Source organism: Saccopteryx bilineata, chromosome 1, assembly GCF_036850765.1.
Source record: "Saccopteryx bilineata isolate mSacBil1 chromosome 1, mSacBil1_pri_phased_curated, whole genome shotgun sequence".
In the NCBI taxonomy this organism is placed as follows: Eukaryota; Metazoa; Chordata; class Mammalia; order Chiroptera; family Emballonuridae; genus Saccopteryx; species Saccopteryx bilineata.
The window spans coordinates 186,810,000-186,826,643 of NC_089490.1; the positions used below are offsets into that span (position 1 = coordinate 186,810,000).

The following is a 16,644-nucleotide window of genomic DNA, read 5'->3' on the forward strand; positions in this document are numbered from 1 at the left end:
AATCTTGGCTGTTCATTGGGTTATATGGAACCATTCTTCTGACATTTGACAAGAGCTGTACCTCTTGTGTGTGATGCTTGCTGTGCTACTAAAAATCCTTAATAGCCTTCCCTATATATTCCCACGGAAAATAAAACTCCAACACATCAGATCCCAGTTGTGAGCCCACAGTGGAGACCTGCAGGCCAGAATGAACCCCGGCAAATAGTTCCTCAGCCGTGAGTACTGATGTCAACAAAAGAGAAATTCTGATTTAATTCCACTTCCTGCCTCTTTGGTCTCTTATATACTCTGCAGATAAACATTCTTAAGAAACTTCTTTGGAAAATTGTTTATGCATGTTAAATCTATAAACTTAGAAGACATTTATATGAAAGATTCTTGGGAAATACAGAAAAATTCCACATTAGTCTTGCTTTGGGCTTTAATTGGATTTCAATTTCTTCTTATCACTCTTCACCTGGATAGATAAAAGCCAAGTTAATTGTTAATACATTTTTTTCCCTAGTCTTTTTTTTGTTGTTTTGGGTTTTTTTTTGTTTTGGTTTTTTTTGTTGTTGTTGGGTTTTTTTTGGTATTTTTCTGAAGTTGGAAATGGGGAGGCAGTCAGACAGACTCCCGCATGTGCCCGACTGGGATCCACCCAGCATGCCCACCAGGGGGCGATGCTCTGCCCCTTCGGGGGCGTCGCTCTGCCGCGACCAGAGCCACTCTAGCGCCTGGGGCAGAGGCCAAGGAGCCATCCCCAGCGCCCGGGCCATCTTTGCTCCAATGGAGCCTCGGCTGCGGGAGGGGAAGAGAGAGACAGAGAGGAAGGAGGGGGGGAGGGGGGGAGAAGCAGATGGGTGCTTCTCCTGTGTGCCCTGGCCGGGAATCGAACCCGGGACTCCTATACACCAGGCCGACACTCTACCACTGAGCCAACCGGCCAGGGCCTAATTGTTAATACTTTTAATACAGGTCGGCGTATTTGCATAGTCTGAAAAGATTAACATTTTCAGTTAAAAACTAAGGGAAGTCATGAGTGTCAATGGTGCTTTTCAGCTTTACCGTGTTGTTCTGTTTGTCCGGATGAGTCACGTGCCTGGCCCTCCTCTTCCGTAGTCTTGTGTTTCTCCTCTCCTCTTCTGTGGCGCTGGATATTGAAGCCTAGATTCCTAGCCTTCTGCCTGCTTTCCAGCATCCCTCATTTCCTCTCCCCACTCGTGCTCCCCTCTGCTTCCGTCATCTTTGGCAAAGAGAACTGTCTTCAGATAAGAAGTAGTAAATATTGGCAAAGGGACAGTAGGCTCAAGATAAGCAGACGCTCTCTGCTGGTCCCGACCAGTGACTCGTGGGTCCTGCGAAAGTGAGCGTGGAGGTTGCCAAGTGGCGGTCTTTGACAAATCCTAATGGGGAGGAAGTCAGCAGCTGGGCAAATGTCACAGAAGAGGAAGATAGTAGGTTTTACACACTATTAATGGGTTGTTTGTTTTCAGTTAGAGAAAGGTGGAAGAATGGGTAATTAGAAAGTTGTGGTAAAAGCCAGAACAAAGGGAACAGAAGCCAGCCTGCAGTTCTAGAAAATTTAAGTCATTATAAATAAAAATTTCTTACACCAGTGGTCCCCAACCCCCGGGCCATGGACCAGTACTGGTCCGTGGACCATTTGGTACTGGTCCACAGAGAAAGAATAAATAACTTACATTATTTCCATTTTATTTATATTGAAGTCTGAACAATGTTTTATTTTTTAAAAATGACCAGATTCCCTCTGTTACATCTAAGACTCACTCTTGACCCTTGTCTCGGTCACGTGATACATTTATCCGTCCCACCCTAAAGGCCGGTCCCTGAAAATATTTTCTGACATTAAACCGGTCCGTGGCCCAAAAAAGGTTGGGGACCACTGTCTTACACTAACATTTCTTTTTTACATATAATTACTTACCCAAAACAATGATTTAGAATGTTTAGTGCCAGGTCCGAACTACAGCCCTCGGGCCAAATTTGACTGGGACCATTTGTTTCCTTATCAAGACGAGTAACTACTTCTGTCTGTGTAGCCAGCAAAGCCAGGAATGATTATCTGGCCCTGTACAGAGTCAGCTTGCCCACCCCTGCTCTAGAGCCTGAATCAGTTCTTTTTGAATTTTAATGTGTCTACAAATTACTGGAATTCTTGTTAAAAATGTAGATGATGATACAGTAGGTCAGAGTGGGCTCAGAGAGTCAATGATTCCTGACAAGCTTTCAGGGGAGGCCAGTGCTGCTGGTCTAAACCACAGTTCCGTCTATCAAGGATCCACATTTCAAAATGACATATGTACATCAAATTTCCCCATTTAAAGAGAAGGAGAGAGTTATGAGTTGTAAGTCAGTTTAAGTGCTTAGAGTCACTTATTTGAACCATAGCGTGTGTGTAAGGAGTGTTAAGAGAATCAATGTCATCTTGGAGAGAAGTTTTCTGGATCATTTAAAAATGATAATCTAATTATCATTTCCTTGCATTGGTTCAGTGATGCTATTTGAAGGGAATAATAAATAATGAGCTTGATAACTCAAATGTTTAGATGACCAATAACAACAGGGTTGGTCTGCTAGTCATTTCCTCCATTGGAAGGCAATTCTCCATGCGTCTCTCACACTGCTATGCATCTTGTGAGCGGTCACTGACTGCCCATGGCTCCCAACTACTTCTTCAAGGAAATTTCTATAGTGAACAGTCTGACAGATAGAGATAGCATCGTCCTCTGGAGCAAAGGGCAGCTTTGCTTGCGGCCTTAGAAGATAAAGATAGTATCTCCCTTCAGAGCACAGAGCAGGCATACTTTCTGCCCACTAGAAAAGGTTTGGGTTCCTTAAATTACATTTTCCCTTCCTGTAATGCAACCACTGTATGTGTTGGCATCTATGTGAGCCCATCTGCACCACCGTGCTTAACTTGGGGACAAGCGGAACAGAGACCAGCATCATGCTCAGGCTGTTTGCTTGGCTGTAATACAGCCCTTAGGCTCTGAGCCATGAGGCTCATGTCTTCTTCCAGCACCATGAAACGCGGTAAGCTAACTTGTTATCTTCAGAGGAAGGTAAAATCTCAGCACCCTCACGGTTTTAGAGACTCGCTCCCAATACTCACAGCACAGGTCTCCAGTCACTGACTTTCTCCTTTCTCTGAAACTGCCCCCCATTCATTGTAGTAAAACTCTTCCCTTTGTACTTAACATAGAAAATAGAAGCTCTGAAACGCAAGTTCCTTCAGCTTTCTGACATCGAGCATACAGGCCTGTCTTCATCGCTGCTGAGCTCTCCTTCCTCTCCCTGCTCAGTGAAGGGTGCCACCCCTCCAGCTGTGCATTGGAACTCCTCCCTGCTGCCTCCTCTCTTTACAGAATCTCTAATCTCTTGGCTCTTTTCTATGAATTTTTTAAATCCTCAAGTTTCTCCTTTTAAACAAAGCAGACAACAATACAGTCTTCAAAGACAACCCCAAGGACTTGACAGAAACATTTGTGGAGATTTATGTCAAATTCCACATGAACATGACTGTAGTTTTGCATGCTTAGGAGGCTTTGGAGCCCTTTCCCCTCAACACCCATGATGCCTGATTCATAGTTAGCACTCAGTAAGTGCTTGTTTCATTAAGTGTATGTCACTGAGACAGGCCAGCTGCCATTCCTGCAGCGGGGTCACCACAATCCAGGCATCGAGTCTTAGCTTTGCAGATTCAGAGACTCCCTATCATTATCACACCCAGTGAGCTTGTATTCTGGGAAACGGGTGTCAGCTACTTGGTGTGTTCTCCTCCTGTCAGGAGCCCTACTTGAAAAACAAAATTATTATCCAACATTTTCTTGACAAGCATGGACTTAGACTAGAGAGAATTAACTAGATGTTTTCAGTGGCGGGTCTTATCTAGCTCAAACAGTCTGATGCAACTGTCTGTTGTAGTAGTCTGTGCACGGTAAGTAGACCAGAATGCGCATGCCAACTCCTCTTTCCCCGCCTGAACACAGAGGAATGCTTCATTTGGGGATGGATGTCAAGGGACTGACTCTGTGAAGGTCCCATTTGAAAGAGAGAAGTACAGGCAGGGGAGAGAAAGAGGCCCTAACCCACCAGTCAGCCACACTTTCTTTCCAGATGCCCTTCCCTAGGCTCCTAATGCCTCTTTCTTCCGTAAAGTTTACTCAATGGTATATATTATTCATATTCTCTGAAGGCCATATATCCTGATCATTGTGTTTAAATTTAAGTATCTCCAAGTATTCCACACTGTCCCTTTGTAATTTATTGTTTAAGCTGTGGTAACCAGTCACACTCATTATCTATTTGTTTGACATAATTTCATTCCTGAGGAATAAACTCTTCTCTAACTCTTTAAGCTATCACTATACACTGACCACAGGACAAAATGTGAAGACAAGCTAGGTATTTTAGTTAGCATTAATCTTCTTTTTCTTATTGTTTTAAATGAGATCTGTATATTGAATATTATTAAAAGGTTCAGAGTAAAAGAATTGTCAAAGTATCATTTTCAAAAGTTGAAAACACAACTTTCTTACTCATATAAAATGAACGCATGTCAAACATTTATTCAAGTGAAGAATGAGGGAACCAACAGGAGAGTAAAGTTGGTTTCAAGAAGATTACAGAAATAGGGCTTATCTAGCCCATCAAAAAAGTCTACCAAAATAAGACTGCTAATACTGTGCCTGCAGGGTAATAAAATCATAGGCTTTGCGGTTGCTTTTTCTGCTAGACAGAAACTACTTCTATCCCAACAGGACAAAACTTTGTACGTTAACATGAAATTTCACAGTCTGGGCCCTAATCAATAGTAAATACAAACAGAGGCCTGTCCTTCTAGGTAATTAAATAACCCTTGGATGGGCCTGTTAGGCCACGCTCCCAGATGACACTGAAAGGGCAAGCAGTCGTCTTTTGGCCTCATTTCTGAGTTTTGGTCAATTCATATTCAGTGAGTGCTGTGGACTCTGAAATTCATCTGGATGAGATCATGTCTAAGGAGGGGGGGTTAGACTTTTAGCCTGGAGAAGACTTAGTGTGGTGTCCCGAGAGTTCACTTCACCATTATTCTTAAAGAACAAAATAAACAAACAAAACAGAAACAGACACCTAAATACAGAGATCAGACTGATAGTTGCCAGGGAGGGGTGTTTGGAGGTTGGGTGAAAAAGGTGAATGGATTAAGAAGCACAAACTAATAGTAGGATACTATGTATGCCTATGTATGATGCCAAGTGGGTACTTGAATTATCAGGGGGAATTACTTTGTAAATTATATGATTGTCTAACCCACTGTGCTGTATACTGGAAGCTGATTTAAAATGATACAGAAAACCAACTGCAATTGAAAAATAAAATTTTTAAAGAAAAGCCATCACAAGGAAAGAGGAAGGTGAGACATGCCCCGAGTTGCTCCGAGGGGAAGACAGGGCAGCAGTGGAAGTGGTTTGGGGTCAGTATGAGAAAGAGCTTCCTCCTGTCAAAGAGCTTCAGTCGAGCAGTGGGTGCCTTGAGAGATAGAACGCTGTCTCCCGAGGGGACCTCCGGCAGGGGCAGCCATCACACCCACACAGAGCAAGTGAGGGAGACAGGGTGTCACACTTACTGCAGACAAGGCTGGCCTGGGCCATCACACCCACACAGAGCAAGTGAGGGAGACAGAGGGTGTCACACTTACTGCAGACAAGGGATGGACTGAGTAGGTACGAGATCCCTTGCAAAAGGGAGATTCTGTCATTCTGTAAAACTTGAGTTACTACCTTTTAATTAAAAAACTAAAAGCACCTTTCCCAAGGCTGAACATTTAACATCTTGGAGACAAGAGCCTAAGAAGTCAGTTTTAGTATCTGTGTGTTCACAACAGTTGCTGCAGCAAAACGTTCTGATAACATTGTCCATTTCCAAAAAAAAAAAAAAATTCTAATTCACTTTACTTTTGCCTTTTTTAAAAGTCTCACTGTTGAGAAAAGTGCATTCACAGCTTTGTTGTTTTGGTTGTTATTGGTGAGGGGAGTACTTTGTATTTTAATGCTACTGAATCTCAGTGTCTCAGATTTGACACTTTTTTTTTCCTCTCCACTAAAGTCATTGAAATATATTCACCCAGTCATTCACAGCAGAGGTGTAAATGGATTTTCTGAAGGTTTTTTAAGAGACAATCAAAGCACGTCACTTTGTGACTTGACTTCTTCAGGTGTTACGATCAGAGAGCTTACCACACCAGCCCAATTGCAAGGATGCTAAAACTGTATCTTGCCCTTGACTCTGCAAGGAGGGGGCTAATGTCTTTTGCTAGTAGTGCTCTTCGTGCTCGTCCACCACCTTCTCTGGCTTTGGCCATTTTTATAGAATTTACTCGGGAAAGAAAGAAGAAGGAGTCAGGTTGAGCCTTCAGAGCCTGAGAGAAAATAACATGTCTATTTGACTTTCCAGCTTCCAATGATTATTGCTGTTACAGTTTAAATTTTTAGGTCACCTCTTTTTATCACTGATATTTGCAAAAACCTGACTTAAAAAAGATATATATCAGCCATATCACACAGAGGCTTACTTCTCAGTTTGTTGCATGTCATCAAAAAGACATACTGAGTTGAAAGCTACCCTCGGGTTTACTCTTAAAATATAGCCCTGAGGAAACAGGTAAGATGGCCAAGATTCCACTCAGGGTCCCAGGCTCTGGAGTCTGGAAGCTAGGGACTGAATTTGCAGCAGTGCCTTGTTTTCTCACACAGCATCTCCAAGTCTCCGTTTCGTTCCCTAGTCGGTGGAGAAATAATAGTACCTACCTCGAAGGGTTGTTGTGAAGATTACATAAGGTGGCGTGCATACAGTCCTTGGCACATTGTCTGACATCAGTACTCCATAAATATTAGCTATTGTTGTTTTAGTAATAACTCTAATGACTTCACCAAAACTTAATTATGGAGCTCTTGTCTGGATCAATGGCATCGTGGCTGACTCATTTCCCAACACAACTGAAAGCAGGTTTCAGCATTGTATAACAATTCATTTTTAGTTAATGACTTCCTTGACCAGCCATTTTTGAGAAAATAATGAGGAATCTTGAATCCACAGTTAGAAAATGATCCTATTTGCTAGGAAAGTTTTAATGTTTTAGGAACAAATACCATAAGTCCTTTGGGAGAAGGGCAAAGAAACTCTTGTGTGCTGGTGACTATGCACTTGGAATATTCAGGCAGGAAAACCTGCAGGTCATAGTGCTCTGACTCCCAGAATAAAGTCATCTTTAAGAATCAGTTGTCAACTCGAGACCAAGATCATGCAGCAACAAGTCGCTACATATATGCCGAGGCAGAACTCTCTAGAAAACTGCACAGGCTGCTGAGCCCTAGCACCCACGGACCAGTGGCTGAGTGGGGTCAGTTCTGGATTTGGAGTTGGACAGAGCAGGCTTGAGTCCAGCCTTTGCCACTTATTTTCTGTGTGACTTTGGGCTGGTTGCTTGGCTTTTCTGAACCCCACTTTCCTCATCTGTAAAACGTGGCTATTTTATAACCTAACTCCTTTAAGAGGAGAGGGTCACATTTTAAAACGTGCAGACAAGTGCTGATGCTAAATATCGTTAATAGTACTGGTATTATTACTGTTACTAATACTATGTCACTATTGCGAAGTAAAAGAAATGGGAGCCAGAAAGAACATGGGTCCCTATGGACAATATATGACCCCACTGTGGCTTCAACTCCTCAAATACAGGACAAATGTCCCAAGCATGGTGATAAGGCTCAACTTTCTCCCTGGGTGAAAATCCTTATCCTACCACTGGTATCATACCATGTGTCTCAGAAATGTTATTAGTGCTATTGATATTCCAAAATTAACATTAATATGTTGCTATTTTTTATTGGGAATTTTGGTGAGTTGATAGATAACAAAAGTAAAACTGGTTGGGTTATAAACTAAGTCAAATCCATTTGCCGTATACTGAATTATTTACCAACTCTTTTTATCCTCACTTTAAGTTTCATAGTTTGCCATGGCTGATAGGATCACCTCCAAGCTCCCTCTCCCGGCCCTCGGGCCTTTGGTGATCTGGTCTGTGATTCCTCCACTTTATTCTTTATCTTCCCAACCTGCTCAACTTTTCATAGACTTGGGGGTGCCCTTCCCTCTTCCTGGAATGTCCTTCTCCCCTTAATGCTGAACCAGTTTCCATTAATTCTTATAATTAATGGAACAGTGCCCAGCATATAAGTGGACGTTCAATAAATGTTTAAACAAATAGACTTGAAATCAGATGGCATCTGCACAGATTGAAACAGCCAGATATTTTTGTTTCTATGTGGCCTTGTGAAGTTTGGAATGCCTACTAAAGTCTGAGTGTAGTCCATGTCATTGAAGGGCAGTAGCTCTTATAAATTATTTTGGCATTTTGTACATTTATCTCTTCTAAATATACTGATGAGTACCTGTTTCATAAACATTGATGGAGCTGATAAGCCACAATGTTTCCATAAATAGATTTTAAAAATGTAACACAAATTAAACTGTTGTGTTCTCTATTGTCCATTGCAAAAGTGTGCCCAATAAAGAAGCATTTATTCTATCATTTAACAATAAAACAGCCTGTGTGTAAATATTCACATGAATCTATTCCTAAGAAAGTAATAGGGCAATGTTTGTATAAGGTAAGCCAGTTCCTCTTGGGCCAGATCCAAAAGAATTTAGCCACTGTAATGAAAGGACTTCTAAAGGACTTTTTTCCCCAAAAGTAATGAAGTGGTACCATACAACAGAACCCAGACAGAGTATACTTTTCATCTGTCTGTCTGACTCTCTTTCTCTCTCACACACTTAACAGACACACACAAACACACCAACGCTTTAGAGATCCAAAGTTCCAAGTAGAATTCATTAATAAAAATATGAAAAGCGTTTTCTTGTATAATCATGATGAAGCGATGCGAGATAAAGGAAGAACTGAGGGGCGAATAATCATTTCCTGCTCTCCACTGAAACCTGTCACGTTAACTCCCAACTCAAACACCTGGCGTAAAAGATTTACCTTCCAGAAACCTAAAAGTTTGTATCCTGCCTCCTCGACAACAGCCTCAAACTGTTCCTTGTCATCTCAGAAAACAAATCTTTCGCTCCTTCCTGCCTCAGGGAGGCAGAGGGACCGAGGCGGTCCTTTGTGGCCGAATTAGATGAAAGACTTGCCTTCCACCATGGAGACGGGGAGTCTAATCAAGTGAAATGAGTTTTGAGATCCCAGCTCATTTCCTGGGGGAGATCAGTTCGCATTACAAAATCACGACATCTCATTCATCACAGCCGAAGTGGTCTTTGCTCAGGAGAGGACCCCCACTGGGACTAAACCACCTGTCTTCCCTCGAAAAGAGGCACTTTATCCAAGTTAGAGTTGAAAGCCTTGGAGTAAGAAAGCCTGCCTGCTTCTGCCGCGTGATACATATGCAACGTGGAAGGCAACTTGAGTTCTGCAAAGGGAAGATGGGTTTAGGGAAGATGGGTGGGTGTGGTTTTGAAGACGCCGGACACGAGTGATTGTCATAGAGATGCTAAGGCTTTCTGGTGGGGAGAGCCAAGTTTGGGGCTCCCTCTTCTTTATCTCCTACATTTTATTAAGCGGAAGTGGGAAGGACAAGCATTTCCATGCATCAGAGTGTAAACTGGCAAAGACAGTGTCCTGACTTTCATGCTGATGAATGACCATCATCTCTTTCATTTCTTTCAGGGCATCATTATAACGCCCCTGCTCCTGCTGCTTTTTGTGAGTATTTTGATGTTGGCTTTAATATCCTTTATTAAAAGCTATCTACAACCCTTGGAGAAAGGCCATGAATACGAAACTGAAATTTGAATCCTTGTGTACAACTTGGCATCACGTGTTGAACTGTTCTTCCAGTTCGGCAGTACCAGTAACATGTGGGCCCGAAGGATCTGGGCAGTCTCGTGGTCCAAGGCCAGCTTCCGGACCCGGTGATTCAGCCTCCGACTCTGGGATGAATCATTAGTTATTTCCAACTAGTGGCCTGTGACATGGGTCACAAATGTGCTGCTCTTTATTTTCTCATCAGTAAAGTAAAGTGCTCTGCCAGTGACCCAGTGTTTGACAGAGAGAGCCCTGGACCTGGGAATGAGAGGAAGCGTAGGTTCCAAGGCTGGTAGTGGCTGCCTCACTTCGGGGCACACTGCCTCTGTTTTCTCATCTGTAAATGGGAGTCAATACCACCTACCCCAGTCTGCCTCCCAGGGATAATGCAATGTGCTTTAGAAATAAAAAAAAATGCAAGCCACTGGTTAACTAAACAGAAATTGCTCAGAAAATAAGAAATGCTAATTAACTGTCTTATTTCTTTCGGTACTAAGCATATGAGAAATTAGATGAAAAATTATAATAGAAATTAATGTTATCTCATGCTGAGAAAAGCATATGTAATCATGAATGATACCTAAAATATTTTATGAACTGTGCATTTTTCATGCACACATCTTCCAAATATAAATCATTCCACTCATCACTGAAGCAGAGTGGGGATGCGTTTGTGGGAGTGGAAGGGAGCTGTTTAACTAGCACTGTTTGTCAGTGAATTAAAACTATGGGGAAAATTTATTTAATTATACTGTAATTACCCAAGTTAGAATTGAATTAGAGTAACAGAGTGAGGGACTTCATTTCTTACAAGCTGTGTAGGAAGCGGAGAGGGGAAGATCCCTACCCAACAGTTGGATTCTGCATCATTCATGAAAGACATTACCTTTAAGTACGAAGCCTCAGCTGTCCCTTCCCTTCTGAAATGCTAGCTTCATTTTGACAAGGTAAGAAGAGTCAATCAGATGACTTCCCTCAGCAAAACAAACCTTATTCATTTGGACTTCACCAGTTCAGAACTGGTGGTGAGTCCACTTGGAATGACAGTGAATATGGATTTGCATTCGTTTGAAATACAAGACTTGGTGTGTACCTCCCTGTTCACCAGGTGTGAGGAACTGGGATCATCCCTCAGTGTTGCCAAGACCTGGGCTCACAGCTCCCCAGGAGCAGCCCTGCACACGTGCAGGATGCAGGCCAGTTGGAGGTCCCCATGTGCAGTGGGTCAGAGGACCAGTATAGAGCCAGGTGCCTAGTAAGGGAACAGTAAATGGCTCTATAGCCTAGGTTTTCTCCATTGAAGAAGAAATGAAGAGCAGCATCTCTTACTCAACTGACTTTTTTGAGAAACTCAGGGAGAAGTTATAGCTGCAACTTGAGGGCTGACACCTGGGGAGCCCTTCTGGATATCTAAGGGGTGAGATCTCTGAGACCCTGTTGCGGCTCATGACTAAAGAACTAGATGCGTACTTTCTCCCCTCTCTTTCCCATCGCCATGCTGTGGAGGTTTCTCAGCTGATAAATGCTATGGCATCATACTGTTGCAAGCTTTCCCCCAGTCTTGGACCTATAGTATAGGCTTGTGAGCTTTAGTTGGTTCAATACTTTAAAATAATAAAACAACAAGGATAGTGAAAAAGACCCCAGTTCCCTCAACTTAAGAGTTTAATGCTTCCCTCTGAGCCAGCTGCGACCTCCCACCAGGCTCAGTGGGATCATCTTTCATAACATTTTCTTTTTTTATTATTAAGTGAGAGGCACGGAAGCAGACAGACAGACTCCAGTATGAACCTTGACTGGGATCACCCGGCCAGCCCCCTACAGAGCAGTGCTCTGCCCATTTGGGGCCACTGCTCCATTGCTCTGGCAACCAAGCTATTTCAGCACCTAAGGAGAAGCCATGGCTGCGGGAGGAGAAGTGTGAGAGAGAGAGAAGGGGGAAGGAGGGGTAGAGAAGCAGATGGTCACTTCTCCTGTGTGCCCTGACCGGGAATCAAACCCAGGATTTCCACACACCAGGCCAGCACTCTACCACTGAGCAAACTGGCCAGGGCCTCAATGGCAACATTACACAATATTGATAGATGTTTTTATGTTGTGTGACTTCAAATTGAATGCACGGCATATACACTTTTTGTCTCTTTAGGTTATCATGGATTTTACAAACAGTGGGCATTGCTTAAACACTTAGGTTACCAGGCCTTATTTACTGAGCAGGACAAAAACCCAAGCAACTTAAAATATGAACACATTCCACAAAAGATGTAATTTTTTTATCAGCACCCCTGTTATGAGGTTGAGTTATGTCCTTCAGAACAATATGTTGAAGATATAACTCCCATGCCCCACACTGTAACCTTATTTGAAAATGGGGTCCTTGAAGATGTAATTAGTTAAGATGAAGTCATATTGGTGTAGGGTGGGCCCTTAATGCAATATGACTGGTGTCCTTATGAGAGAAGTCAGAGACACACAAGGAGAATTCCATGTCATGGCAGAGGCAGAGAGGAGAGTGATGCGTAGAACTTGAGGAACACCGAGGATGCTGGCAGACTTCAGGAGCGAGAGGAGATGGGGAAGGGTTTTCCCCTGCAGATCTCACAGGGAGCATGACTTTGTTGATTCCAGACTTAATAGCTTCAAGAACTGTGAAGCAATATATTTCTGTTATTTTAAGCCACCCAGTTTGTGGGGTTGTTACAGAAATGAAAACAATGCCTGATAATTGAATTGTCTTTTTTTTAATCATATCTTGAAAATGGAAATTTCTGGGTATTCATTTGCAGTAGCTAGTCAAGAGTTCATTTCTGTTCATCAAAACTCAATTCCTTGTGTTCTTAACCCCTGCTCAGAACGTGCCCTCACCGTCTTGCTCCAACCGAAACCTGCCTTCTGACTCGTGTTTCTGCTGCAGGCCTCCTCCATGTCACTGAGACACTAAATGGAGTAAAGTGTCTGTCTTGCACCTCAGTACCAATTCTAGATGATTTTCCATGGCTTCTCCATAAAACTCTAGAAGCCGAGCAGAGAATGTATATATTTCAAAAAGGGGACAGTGAGTAACTACTTTAAATGCTGGTTACAGTTCAGATACAATGAAGTCTGAAAATTGACCACTGGTCTTTCACCAGATAGGGGTCACTGGGGACCTTCACCAGAGCTGTTCCAGCAGGTGAAGGTAAAAGCTGGTTCAAGAATGAGGGAAGGAAGATGGGTTACAGACAGCGGTAATTGATAACTCTTCTGAGGGATTTTGTTCTAAACAGTACAGAAAATGAGGCAGCAACCAAGTTGGGGAAATTATTAGCATATTCGTATTGATAGAGTGATCCAGTTAGAGAGAGAGAAACTGAGACAGAAAAAAAGAGGCGAGAATCCATGGACCATTGTCTGTGAGTAGAAGAAAGGGGGTGAGTTCTAGTTCATGAAGGGGGTACAGCCTCCTAAGCACAGAGAGTTCATCCGTAGTAGTGGGAGGGGAGAGGTAGAATAAGTTTTACTGAGTAGATAAGACAGGTACTTATTACATCAGCCCATGTGACGAGCATGACAACCTTTAGAGCTAGGTATTACCTGCACTTATAAGAGAAAACTTAGGTTCAATGTGTTTCTGTGGCTCATTTGAGACCTCACAGCTAGCAAAGAAAGAGCATGAGAACCTCCCAGCCAGGGCCGACCTCTGGTGGGGGGCTCCTTCCAGGCTGTGCTCACAAGGCGCACCTCCTCAGAGCCTGTTCACAGACATAGTATCAATGCCCAATTACTGCTTCTTGAATATTTATGTTCTAGGTAACATAGGAAAGACAAAAAAAAAAAAAAAAAAAAGAATAAGGCATAATTATTGCCTTGAAGAAACTTAAAGCTTATTTGGGTAAACAAGAATAAAGAACAGTGAAGAAGTTTAGAGGAAAATTAGCTGCTCCGCTGTTATTCAGACTGAGTGTCATGGGAGTTCATAAAGGAAGAGAGGTCCAGGCCAGGGAGAGAGATCCAGGCAGCCTTGGAGGCTACAGGCATTGTTAGGTTTCTCTAGTAATTGGCTACCTGTGATTAAAAAAAAAAAGTAATAATAATTCTTCAACTTTTGATCCTATCAGTATGAACAAGAAAAGTGAATACAGCCGTTCCGGTCATATATCGTCCTCTATTTTTGGTAATATGTTCTCAGTGATGATTGTGTAATTGATGGCCACAGGTGTGCCACGTATAAAATGATAGTAAAGAGAAGCTATCCGTTTGCCCCAGTTTTGCGCTGAGCCAGTCCCTCTGCCTTGTACTGGGGAGTCTTTCTTTCTACAGCGAGTGAAAACTAGTCTTCTTCTCTTGAACCTGAGAGTAGCTTGTCTTCTGTGTATGTACATCACACAGAGATGGTTATCACACAGAGAGAATTTCATGAAGCCAAATAATCTGGAATCTTTGGTAAATGCCCATGCCAGGGCTCCCCTACCCCCAAGGCCCTTTGAACCATAAAGGGCTAGGGAGAACATCTGGTATGCCATTTCCAAGTCTCTGGAGATGACAATGATAAGCTCCCCTCCCCTTTAAGGACCACTGTCCCACAGGGACCAATGCCAGTGCCACTCTGGGACTGCTCAGACTTCACTGAGGGCGGCATGGCACGGGGGAGCCCCGCACTGTCTCAGCCGGGCTTTCCCTCTGCCTCTGGGTTCCCCTCAATGCCAGCTGCTGCTGCTGCTCCCGAGCAGGTGGGGTCTGTCTGGACAGAGCGAGAAGGACACTGCTTCCTTGGACCGCCCTTGCCTGTTGGTCTCTAAGCTTAGAGCACTCTTCTGGGGGAGAGCTTAAACAGTTGCTCTGTTTAAGGCAGTGGTCCCCAACCCCCGGGCCGCAGACCAGTCCAGTCCGTGGGCCATTTGGTACTGGTCCACAGAGAAAGAATAAGTAACTTACATTATCTCCATTTTATTTATATTTAAGTCTGAACGATGTTTTATTTTTAAAAAATGACCAGATTCCCTCTGTTACATGCGTCTAAGACTCACTCGACGCTTGTCTCAGTCATGTGATACATTTATCCATCCCACCCTAAAGGCCGGTCTGTGAAAATATTTTCTGACATTAAACCGGTCCGTGGCCCAAAAAAGGTTGGGGACCACTGGTTTAAAGGACTATTCAGTGAGCAACAGTAGGCACTCTGGTTCCTGAACCAAACTCATATTGACAAGACTAAATCCTGTGGTCAGGGGATTAGGAGCAAGGTTTGCTTCTAGATGCTTCTGAGTATCTCTGCCTTCAACCCTCCATGTCCTGAAAGCCCTTCTCCCCACAGCTTTCTTCTGTGGGTTGTGATAAGCCGACCTAACATTCATTTGCGTGCATATTACTAAAATCTGTGTGTGGTTGGAGTAACCAGAACTTATAGTTTGTACATACATAGTTTCCGTCAGTTGTTGGTAGGTAATCTTTTCATCTTAGGTTTTAAATTAGCATATAACAAAAAGAGATGTTGTACATGTTTTTTTTTATCTCCCAAAACTCACGTGAAGCCTGTTTTGCTCTTTCCCTCCCGGAGGACACACACTGTGCTTCTAGACATAAGAAGGGTCCTCCCTGTACTAAAGGGATGCTCTCCGTGTAGGCACCCAATTGTGTTTAGTTTTTAGTGGGGTGATGCTGGTTAATAAATTAGACAGGTTTCAGGTGCACAGTTCTACAACACGCCACCCGTACAGTATATATGAGTGAAGTTGGGCTGAAATGTGTGTTCAGCCCCCCAAGTCTCCTTCCATCATCATCTATCCCCCCCATACCCTCCCTGCACCTCCTAACCACCCCCAACCGGCTACGTGCAGCAGCTGAAACAATCATAGACTTAATTTTGATAAAAAATCATAGTCATCTTTACATCAAGCCTGTCCACTGGTGTACACGTAACTCATCAAGGCTGTATAAGCAATCAGTGTGATTTGCATATGTCCCTGGAGGGGAGGCCAGCCTGGTGAAAGGCTCAACTGGCGATTCTGAGGAAAGATGGAAACCTAGACGGGTTTGGGGGCTGGGGGCTGGGGCACCCTCCTTCTGTCTGAGCACTTCCCTTTGTAAAGGGAAGGAGACAGGTGTGTACGAGTGATTCTGCGTGGGCACTAGGAAGTCAGATGCAAGAGCACACACGTCCCTCCTTTCCCTTCCCCAGGACTGGGCTCTGTGGTTGACGGATGGGGCGATGGGTGGAGCAAGGGTGGAAATTGGGCAGGAAGTGGACAAATCCTGTGTCTGAAGCAGCTTTTTTCCAATTTTCCCGCAAAAGAGATTTAACATTCGTTGTCATTCTGCGGTATAAATCGTAAATATCTATTTGCATTTTCCCCTGAATGCAGTGCTAATGAAAGCAAAGACTGATCATTGGGGGTGAATTATTTAATACAATAATGTTTTAATAGCTGAGAAGAGACGCAAATAGTGGAGATGCCTGTGGCTAATGGGTTTCCCTGGTAGGAGATAAAAGGCTGATTACACAACCAAGCAAGGGAAGACCTGGTGCATTAACAACAACTCACAGGTCAGCTCACTTACGAGAGTGATTTAAACGCACCATCTGTTTTCTATCTGTAGGTTGATAACTGTGATTTTTACAGACAGTCAGCGTCCCTCTGTCAAGAATTGGTACTTACTTGTCTTTCTGAGTCACATGAGTTTGGCCCTGTGATATTTCACTGATGGGACCCCCAGATTCTTTCCAAATCAAATAGTTTCTAAATTGAGTGAATTGATAGCAGCAAATTGTTTCCATTCAGTCTTTTTCTGCCAAGTTAGAGAAT

At 43.3% G+C, this 16,644-nt stretch overlaps 1 protein-coding gene across 2 annotated transcripts in view; it reads left to right on the top strand.

Moving 5' to 3' along the window:
* Nucleotides 1-16,644, top strand: part of SLC10A7 (solute carrier family 10 member 7) — a 223,466-nt gene that overhangs the window by 158,335 nt on the left and 48,487 nt on the right. For both annotated transcript variants that reach the window (XM_066232441.1, XM_066232432.1), the window contains one exon: nt 9,725-9,760. In XM_066232441.1, coding sequence (XP_066088538.1) covers nt 9,725-9,760 — 36 coding nt within the window. The remainder of the gene's footprint in view (nt 1-9,724; nt 9,761-16,644) is intronic.